At 60.0% G+C, this 9907-nt stretch overlaps 1 protein-coding gene across 1 annotated transcript in view; it reads left to right on the top strand.

Annotated features, from left to right (window-relative positions):
- The first annotated feature begins 216 nt into the window (after window positions 1-216).
- The window catches only part of CEP104 (centrosomal protein 104), a 36190-nt gene continuing 26499 nt past the window's right edge, over window positions 217-9907 (top strand). Inside the window, exons 1-7 of the mRNA XM_059376282.1 lie at window positions 217-429; window positions 4175-4300; window positions 6893-7066; window positions 7418-7556; window positions 8774-8836; window positions 9329-9405; window positions 9582-9660. Coding sequence (XP_059232265.1) covers window positions 4188-4300; window positions 6893-7066; window positions 7418-7556; window positions 8774-8836; window positions 9329-9405; window positions 9582-9660 — 645 coding nt within the window. The 5' untranslated portion in view covers window positions 217-429; window positions 4175-4187. The remainder of the gene's footprint in view (window positions 430-4174; window positions 4301-6892; window positions 7067-7417; window positions 7557-8773; window positions 8837-9328; window positions 9406-9581; window positions 9661-9907) is intronic.

The raw sequence follows: 9907 nt of genomic DNA, 5'->3' as shown, positions 1-9907 counted from the left end.
AGAGACTCCATTTCCCAGAAGGTCCGGGGAAACGGAGGCGCGGCTCCGCCTTGTGCGCAGGCGCCGTCCCCTAGAGACTCCATTTCCCAGAAGGTCCGGGGAAACGGAAGCGCGGCCTCGCCTTGTGCGCAGGCGCCGTCCCCTAGAGACTCCATTTCCCAGAAGGTCCGGGGAAACGGAGGCGCGGCTCCGCCTTGTGCGCAGGCGCGGCCGGGCCGGGCTGGCCCGGTTGTCATGAGAGCGGTGCCGGCGGCCCTGGCGCTGGGCGCGGGAGGCCGGGGCTGCTCGTCCGCGGCCACCGCTGCGGCTCGGGGGTACAGGACGGCGGAGGAGGCGCCTCCTGAGCTCCGGCAGGCGCTGCCGAGGGGCGGCGAAGGGCCCTGGGACGGTGCAGGCGCCGAGGTCCGGGCAGGCCTTCGGTCCTGACAGGTACCCGGACCCCGGCCGCGCGCGGACCCGGGAGGCGCGGCCCCGGGATGCGCGGACCCGGGATGCGCGGCCGGCGGGGTGGGCGCGGCCGGCGGAGTCGGGGCCGGGGGCTGGGCCGGGGGCGCGGGCCGGGGCCGGGGCCGGGAGCCCGGCCGGGGGCGGGCGCCGCCCCTCGCAGCCGCAGGTCCGCTGTGCCGAGGCCTCCAGCGGGCGCCGCGGTCAGCGTCGGGTCGGCTCGGCGCGTCCGGACCCCCGCGTTCCGCTGGCCCAGACCCCGCCCGGTGCGGGTCCGGCCCCTCCCGCACGCCCTGCGGCGGCCCCGTCTCGCCGTGCTCGGCGGCCACTGACCGACGGTATCCGCTCGTGTCCCGCTCGGGCCTCCGCAAAGAGAAGCGTGGACGCGGGGGTGTTCGGGCTTGATCCGTGGGTGCCGCGTCCTGGTACGTGACTGACCGGCGCCCGCTGCCTGCGCGAGGGAAGCCTTGGGCCCCGTCGGTGGGTGCAGGGCCGAGCAGGGCCGAGCAGGGCAGCCAGGACGTCGCGGGCAGCAGCTTGCCGGCCGCTTGCTAATGGCTGAGTCTGCCAGAGAGCTTTGATTTTTCCCAACATGTCAGTGGTGATTTTTATAGTCCGACGGCGGTGTCCTTCGGGCCGGGCCAGCGGCCTGCAACACTCCCGAGGCTCTCCCGAAAGGGACCCTGGGGTCCGGGGTGGCAGGGCTCTGGAAGAGGACGGCCAGAGAGGAACCCTTCCCGGCTGCTTGAAGCGAGGCAGAAAGGTCGTGCTTGCGGCGCCCAGGCCTGGCTCCTGCCGGGCTCCCAGATGCCCGAGCTCTGTTACTGAACTGTTTGAGGCAGGAGGCTCTCGCGGCGCGATCCGTGGACGCCTCTGTTGGGACTTCAGAGGTCCTGCTTTGAGTCTGAGAACCTTAGACTGAGTGTTTGGTCAGGATCAGACGCTGGCTCCCAGTCCGCTGAAGGCACTGTGCCTGCGGGGCTTCCCAGCCCTTCACCCCAAGCAGGGCCTCCCTGGGCCTCCGTTCCCACATCTCTAGGGTCCTGTGACAACAGACCTGTGTCAGAGCTGTGACGAAGGTCTTAGCGGGTGTCTAGGGCTGAGGACCGTCCCCGGCGCACGGTAAGTGCTTTAAAGGTAGCACCACCTGCGAGCCAGAGTGGGCGTAAGAGAATGTGTCCACACGCGAGCGGGCGACTCGAGTGGTATTTCAGGTTCTAGAATGTCAAGAGACCTCGTCCCCTTCAGCTGAAAATATTAGTAGACGCCCACTCACTTCAAGGTGGGCCGGGGGCAGTGGGCCCTGCTCTTAAAGGCGATCGAAGGATTTGAGAAACTCAGAGCAGAGAGACAGACGTGAGGTTGGCAGGCCTTGGGGATTCCGAGAGCAGGTGGGTTGGGACACAGTCGGCCCTTCAGCGCTGGGCAGGAGCCCGTCAGGAGCCCGTCAGGAGCTCTGCGTCACGACACGGATGCGGCCGGCCCTGCTTGGGCTTGAGAGGGAACCCGGGACAATGGGGGTGGGGGGCTCCCCGTGCAGAGACCTGGCCGCGGTCGTGGTCATGCTCTAGAGAAGACGGTGGGCTCCGTCACAATCCGTCATCTGAAAGGCAGGACCGAGGGGACTTGGCTCGTGGTGGGTGGACGTGGGGAGGAGGAGACGCAGGGTACGTCTGGGCTGAAAGCGCCGGCTCTGGGAGGAGCTGCGGGTGTGGAGGACAGATCCCGTTCCCTTGGGAGCACGGGTCAGCAGCCCGCCTGCGGACAGCCTCACTGTCCGTCTCGGTGCTTGCTTTCCTGTATGTTCTGCGTGCGGTTACCCCCGCGTTCCTCTGCTCTACTGTGACACTGTCCCGCTTGTGTCAGGAATTACCGTCTTTAATAACGGGCTGTTACTCTGTTAGTAATGCTTTTGTTCAGACGCTCGAAGAAGCCGTGGCAGGTACCAGCCAGGAATTCATTTATTGGTGTAGGTCGTTGGAGGTTCTGGATGGAAGGGAACGTTCTAGATCAGGCATCAGGGATATTAAGATAAGCAGAATCGTACAGGATACGTTTCTATGTTCCCTGCTATTCAGGATTTCAGTTGATGGTATGGCCTATCCCAGAGAAGGTGCTGGAAAATTCTTTATTTTCTGTCTTAGTGAGGGCTCTTCTTGTTGCAGATACGTAAAGCTAGCCCAAACTGGCTTGCTGAAGGGGATTTGACTGGCTCAGGAACTGGAAAATAACCAGAAGTTTACAAGTAATTTGGGCCTTAAATGTGGCTGAACCTCAGGGTTCCCAAGGCAGCTGTTTCCCCGTGTCAGCCTGCTCTCTGGCAAGACCCCCCCCCCCCGGTAGCCGCCAGTAGCCCCCCAGAAATACTCTACAGCTCCAGCCTCAGCAGGAAGAAGGCTTCTCGGGGCACCTGGGTGGCTCAGTGGGTTAAAGCCTCTGCTTTCAGCTCAGGTCATGATCCCAGGGTCCTGAGGTCAAGTCCTGCATCGGGCTCCGTGCTCAGCGGGGAGCCTGCTTCCTCCTCTCTCTCTGCCTCTCTGCCTGCTTGTGGTCTCTGTCTGTCAAATAAATAAAATCTTATTTAAAAAAGAAGAAGAAGAAGGCTTCTCGTTCCCTTGTAGCCCCAGCAGAGTCCAGGGGGCGGAGCCACACGGGTCTAGCTCGGGGCCTCCTCCCGCGCTCCCACCCCTGAACCAGCCGCTGAGGTGGGACGCGGACCCCGCAGACTGGCCCGGCCCGGGAGCGGTGCCGGCGGAAGCTGCCACTGAGGTGCTGTTCTCAAGCCCGGACCGGACGGGTGCTGACCCAGCTGAACCGGCCGTCACAGCCTCCATCCTCAAAATGATGCTCCGCTCCGAGCGGTTCGCCAAACAATGACATAGAAAATTCATCCGACCGGTGTTTGAGTGCCTCAGGCAGGCCGCGGGTGCCCATCTCTTCCCCCGGCGCGGAGCTCCCCTAGTCGCCCTTCCTGCTCCGGCCGCGCGTTTGCATCCAGCAGCTACCGACCGTGCTGTTGATTAAACTGCTCCTTTCCTCCTTATTTTGGTGTAACTTGTTAGCACACTGGTTACGGTCATTTCTTAACTAACGTAAAAAACTTGGTGCTTATATCTTAACAAAACTCTTCGGTTTTGCCCTAACAAAGTGCCACAAAGTGGGCGCCTTAGAACGTCAGAACTGTGCTCCGGAGGCTAGAAACCTGCTCTCCAGGTGTCCGCGGGGCCTGCTCTTTGTAAAGGCTCCATGGGAGGGTCCTGCCTGCCTCGCCCCCCTTCTGGTGCGGACCGCAGTCCTGGCTGTTCCCTGGGCTGGTCTCCTTGTCTGTGTCTCTCGGACGGACCCCTGCTTTCCTGGCGGGGCCCACCTACTCCCGCACCACCTCGTCTTCCTCCCGTTACGTGTGTTTCTGACAAAGCTCGTACCCGCAGTGGTGGGAGTTAGGACTACATCCTGTTTGAGGGGATGCCATTCAACCCACAACGCTGGTCAAGTTTTTAGGACAGACATTTGGAAAAAGTCAAGATAAATGGTACCTTAAGTAGAGGTAGAGGCTCCTAGGAGAAACACTCAAACCAAAAATCTGGCTTTTTTCAAAGCAGTGGGAAAATCCTGGTGTGTTGGGGATGATTTTGTCTCTGGGCAAGGCTGAGCCAACACATTCGGTGTTTGTTGTAAAAGGTTCCCGGGTTCCTCTGTCTCAAAGAAGTCTTTCCTGTCCTGTACCCAGCCCAGTGCCCAGGATGCCCCACAAGATTGGCTTCGTTGTCGTCAGCTCCTCTGGACATGAAGACGGCTTCAGCGCCCGGGAACTAATGATCCACGCGCCAACCGTCAGCGGCTGGAGGTCACCGAGGTGGGCCAGGCTGGGGCCGTGGGCCGGGGCGGCGGGCTGCCTTCCTCCAAGACTTGTGCTTTGTGTCTCAACTCGGGCCTCAGAACCGCACGCTGTCTGTGCGGTGATGGGCTGGGTTGTTTCCATCTTTATATGTTTCTAAAGAAAATTTCGGGGGCCTTTATCCCTAAAAGATTAACTGACCTTCACTTAAGAAATATGCCACAGAGTTCAGGGAGAAGGGACTGCACACGGCTGTTAGGCGGCTTCCCTGGCGGCTCACTGGGCCTCCTGTCCCATGCACGTTCTGTGCCAGGCCCCCCGGTGTCACAGCTGTGCTCCTGTGGGTGAGATTTTGTGAACCCCAAACTTCAACCAAGAGCGTCTCTTTCTAGCGATTATCTGGAATATTTCTATGCCTTTACAAATGCCCCCGGCTTGAGTAACGGGATACTAGTTAGTATCTCTCTGTGGCCTTCTCTGAAAGTAAGCCTTCTTTGAGAGGTCTTCGGTCTTCGCCAAGGGTAGAGTCCTGGGTGTTCAGGAGCCCAGGGGCCTGCTCGGGCTCCCTGCCCGTGAGGCCGGCTCCCCATCCCGGTGTGGTCCCTCCCAGTCCCTGCCTCTCATGTTCCCCACCGTCCTGTCACCTCTTAGTGTCCCTGAAGGACAGCTGTGATGCATGCTTGAGCCCTTCAAATGACATTTGAATAACACAGTCCTAGACCCATTTTTTGAAGGATCTTAAAAAACATACAACTTCCAAATTTTGTCCATGGTTTTCTTTGAACCACTTTGGAGGGGTCCATAAGTGTCTTCGTGCCCGGAGTGACCTCAACGGCGGTCGTACCGGACTTGGGCAGCATTCGAGGGCAGCAAATACCTTATGCACCTGGGGCTGCGCTTGACCGCCGTGGGGACTGAGGAGGCTCGTGTCACAAGCCTGTCCTCACTGTCCTCCTGCCCTGGGCGCATCTCTTAGGAGCGTTTCACCTCTGATAACTCCAGGCAGCCCCACCTCTGGGGTGAGAGTCCACTTGATCTGCGCTCACCCACCCCCTCCTCACCGCATGCCCTCCCCCAGCACCCCTGCGCACTCCCGGTTAGACGCGGCGGCTGCACAGACCGTCCTGCGCTCAGCCTGGTGTCCCCGTGCGCTCTCCCCTCCTCTCCTCTGTCGTGCTGCTGTGAGACTCGCTGGGCAGCAGTGGGTGAAGAGGGTCCCGGGGGCTGTTGGGGCCACTGCCCAGTGGGCAAAGCAGGGGGATGAGGAGACGGGCTGCCACGGGTGAAGGAGGGTGGCTGGTGCCAGGAGTTTGTTTTTCTGTCACACCCCGTGCCCCTCAGGTGTCCGCACGGAGATGGCAGTCACCAGCTGAGTGATGGGCCTGGACCTGGGGTCTAGTTGAGGTTCCTAGACAAGCAGGAGGTTTTTAAAGCCAGGGTCAGTGTAGGGAGGGGAAGGAGCCTGGAACCCAGCCCAGGAGCAGTGCAGGCCTGGACAGACGTCGTACGGGCTCAGGCCTGTGGGCTGCGTGAAGCCGGGACCAGGAAGTACACCTGCACACAGCATCGTGGGGCGCAGCGGTGGCCTTGGCAAGAGCAAGCTGTGGAGATACAGGCCAAGTGCCCTGGAGAGGGCTGGGGAGGGGGTGCATGACAGAACAGCGCAGGTTTTGCCAGGGTAAGCAAGTGCTGGCATGGGACTGAGAGGGGTGTGGGCTCACAGGAGGGCTTTCCTAAAGTGGGGTTTCTAGAGTGTGTTTGTGTGTTGATGGGCGTGATGGGGAGGGAAAAGCCCCGGTGGGGGTAGGCAGGCTCTGCTGCCGTCCAGGGGAGTGAGCGGGGGATGGGGCACCGGCAGGAAAGCTGGTCCGTTTGGGGAGCAGTGAAGGCAGCCCCATTCGAGGCCCGTTTTCTCGTTTTCTCGGTGGAGGCGGGGGCCGCTGGGAAAGGTGGCGGAGGGAGAGGGAGCCTGGCCAGTGGGCTGGAGTGGACTCCCCCACGAGGCCGCTGGGCCCTTTGCAGCTGTTCTGTCCTTTGCGGCTCGCCTCCCAGGGCCTTCAGCACCCCACTCTTCTAACAACGCAGCGCTTGCCAGCTCGACACGCGTAGCAGCCGCCGTGTGGGCGCTGGGCTCTGCGGCTCAGCCATGAGCAGCTCCCGCAGCCAACGCTTTGGCTGTCCAGCCCGTTCTCATGCAGGCTGCTAATGTGCTCTGTCACTTAGGAGGCGAAACTAGCTCGCCCGTGGACAGCGCGGGCTTCTCCTGCAGACCCCTGAGCTCGCGCAGTAGACACCCCCGCTCGGAGTCCCTGAGCAAGTGGCTTTCCGGAACCGTGGGTTCCTGCACGGAGCGCTTTGGCTCTGCCCTTCCCACCACTATAGCCACTTAACACGGTGTGTCTGTCTCGTGCTGAAGGTCATTGCAGACCGTTCATTTCAGACCATTTTCCAGCTGCCAAAAGCTTGATTCCCTCGGGGGGGGGGGGGGCAGGCAGATCCACTTCGAATGGGAGCTTCGGCCCCTGCAGACGGCCAGGCGGCGTGCGGGGCGCCGTGCACGCTGCTGGGAGCCCGCGCGGACTGCGAGAGACCCCACGTGTTTGCTTTCAGGTTTTGCCAGTTTCCACAAGAAATCGTTCTTCAGATGGTGGAGAGGTGTCGGATCAGGAAGCTGCAGCTGCTGGCCCACCAGTACATGATCGCGAGCAAGGTGGAGTTCTACGTCAGCGAGAGCCTGCCCGAGTACTTCGTGCCCTACCAGGCCGAGCGGTTCCGGAGACTCGGGTAGGTGACACGGAAGGCTCGTGACGGGAACTCTTAACCCGACGCTGCATGTGCGAGCGGCGGGAGCGAAGGGCCCGCCTGTGCCGTTGGTCCTGGGCCAGGCTCCCGTGTGGGTCTGAGCCGCTGCCTCCGGGGACGCACTCGGAAGCTGCGCTGTCGGTGACAGCAGGCGTCCGTCTCTGCTCTTCAGATGCAGAACTTGTTCCCGGAAAGCTGGGTAGACTACAGTTTCCGGGCTTTTCCCCACGCGTTTCCGTCCTAGACTTGACTTTGACTGAAACCCGTTGAGTTCCGTTCCGTTGCGCGCACGTTTTCCGCCCGCGTGATTCGGGCGTGCGCTGTCCCTTTCAGTTACGTCTCTCTCTGCGACAACGAGAAGACGGGCTGCAAAGCCCGGGAGCTGAAGTCCGTCTACGTGGATGCGGTGGGACAGTTCCTGAAGCTGATTTTTCACGAGAACCACGTCAACAAGTACAACGTATACAACCAGGTGAGACGTGCCTCGCCGTGACCGCACCCACCTCCTCGCAGCGTCGCGGGGAGCCAGCGGCATTGCAGATCTCGGTTAAGTTGCTGGCGTTTGTGGAGGAGTGAGAGGCCGTCCGGGAGCCGTGCCGCCAGGAGCCGCTGCCCCTCGCGAGGGGGCACGCCGGGCGCCGGGCCGACCCAGGTGTGGGGGGCGCTCAGGCTGGCGGGTCGCCCCAACCCAGGGCCTTCGCGTGAGGGACAGGATCCGTTCTGCCGTGAGATGGTGATGTTGTGGTGATGTCAGGTTTCAAGTCTCTATCCTCTGCTGCTTTTTACAATTCTGTACCGTGTCCACTTGAAAACTTAGAACTGCCTCCGCGGCTGGTGGTGTTTCTGTGACGTGACGCTCTTCTGGACACACCCGCTAACGCTCCACAAGACGAATCCCCTGCATGGACTCGGAGCTGGGGTTTCACGGTGGCAGCCCAGCTCCGGGCCCTCACTCTTGTCTCTCCCGCCGTCCTGCGCCACTTTTCCGTTCCTTTCTCTCGTCGCTCAGTTCTGTTTCGGCACGACTCACGTAGTAGAAACAGTCGTGTCCGAAGCAGAGTCTTCAGTCACATCCCGCTGACAGCACCTCCCACCCCCGTAAGAGGAGGCTGTCCCCGAACCAGAGTTGCACAGCCAGCATGGGAGCTGGGGACAGCTCTGAGGTGCGGTTCCATGGCTCGGTCCGCTGCAGTGCGCGACCGCAACCCCGAAGACTGTTGGCCCCACAGTAACACCCCGTCACTCACTTCGGCCGCACTGATGCTTGAGGGAGGGAGCGTGTGGGAAGGGGAGTCCTCCGCCTTCAAGGGGAACCACAGACCCAGACAGACTGAGCCGTGCTGGCGCAGGCTTTCGGTCCCTTGTCCGGTTTTCCGACGTGGAGCAGATGGGACCCCATGCTGGACTCCGCGGCGACGGGTCCATGCGATGCTCTGTTAAAACCGGAGAGGTTGTGAGCCGTGACCATCTTAACGTACTTTAGATGTTGAAATAATCCGATTAGGCGTTAGAACATTAACTTACATCGTTTACGAGAACTAGTAACGGTGAACGTCTAACGTGACATTTCACAGGTCACACGCCGGTGCCTGGCATCCCTTCTGCACGGAGGCGCACACGGCGCGCAGCAAAGGTGTGCGTCGCCGCGAGCGTTTCACACTTAATCTCCCCCGCTTCCCTCTCCCTTAGGTCGCTCTGGTTGCAGTGAATATCATCGGAGACCCTGCGGACTTTGGTGATGAAAGCAACATTGTGAGTTTGGGGAGTTTCATTCTTAAAGAAGAAAATGTATTCCTAAAAACAGAGGATTGATTATTTTTGTCATAAAAAGTGTGAAAATCTTTATGAAATGGTTGACTAACTAGCTGATAATTTTTGGCAGTTGTAGCGTATTAAACTTTATTTTACTCAAGAATTTTAACTGTGCCAGGGCGCCTGGGTGGCTCAGTGGGTTAAGCCTCTGCCTTCGGCTCACGTCATGATCTCAGGGTCCTGGGATCGAGTCCCGCATCGGGCTCTCTGCTCACGGAGAACCTGCTTCCCTTCCTCTCTCTGCCTCTCTGCCTGCTTGTGATCTCTGTCAAATAAATAAAATCTTTAAAAAAAAAAAATTTAACTGTGTCTCCAAAGACTAGGATTCTTGAAGCCTGCAGATGTCTTTATATCACACACCACCTCTTGGTTCAGGCTTCACATTGTTCCTGTTTTCCTCTGAGACACTAAGCAGAGCTTTTTCTCCCAAAGACCTCTAGAGAGAAGCTGATTGACCATTACCTGGGGCACAACAGCGAGGATCCAGCTCTGGAAGGAACTTGTACCGGGTAAGAGTCTCCCCACAAGGCCATCGCTCCTAGGACTCTCCTCAGAGGGGCCGAAGTGTGAGTCACCTGCAGAGGATTGTGGGTTCGAGACCCTCTGGATTCCGTTTGGAGCTAGATAAGCCACTGATGGGATTGCCTTAAAGACTCTTAAAGATTAAGGTCACTGTTGGACTTAGCACAGCTGCATTTATGGCCCAGCGGAGACCGCTCCATTTCCTGTGTGCTCACGTCCTGCTTGCGGGCTCCTCCGTGCGGGTGAGAGGTCTGTTGCCATCCTGTGATATTTTATTGGCACAGCCAGCGTCACAGGCAAGAATGGAAGGAATCGGTGAACCCCGATCATCAGTCACTAGAGCGTCATCCGATGTCCACTTAAGCCCTCCCCACTCTCCTCCGCCCTGTGACGGTGCGGCTCCTGCCTGCCTCGGGCTGGTGTCCTCGTGAAGCCCGGGCTGGTGTCCTCGTGAAGCCCGGGCTGGTGTCCTCGTGAAGCCCGGGCTGG

The sequence above is a fragment of the Mustela nigripes genome, chromosome 14, assembly GCF_022355385.1.
Source record: "Mustela nigripes isolate SB6536 chromosome 14, MUSNIG.SB6536, whole genome shotgun sequence".
NCBI classification, from domain to species: domain Eukaryota; kingdom Metazoa; phylum Chordata; class Mammalia; order Carnivora; family Mustelidae; genus Mustela; species Mustela nigripes.
Note: the sequence above shows the minus strand (reverse complement) of the source record. Positions and strands in the feature narration are given on the sequence as shown.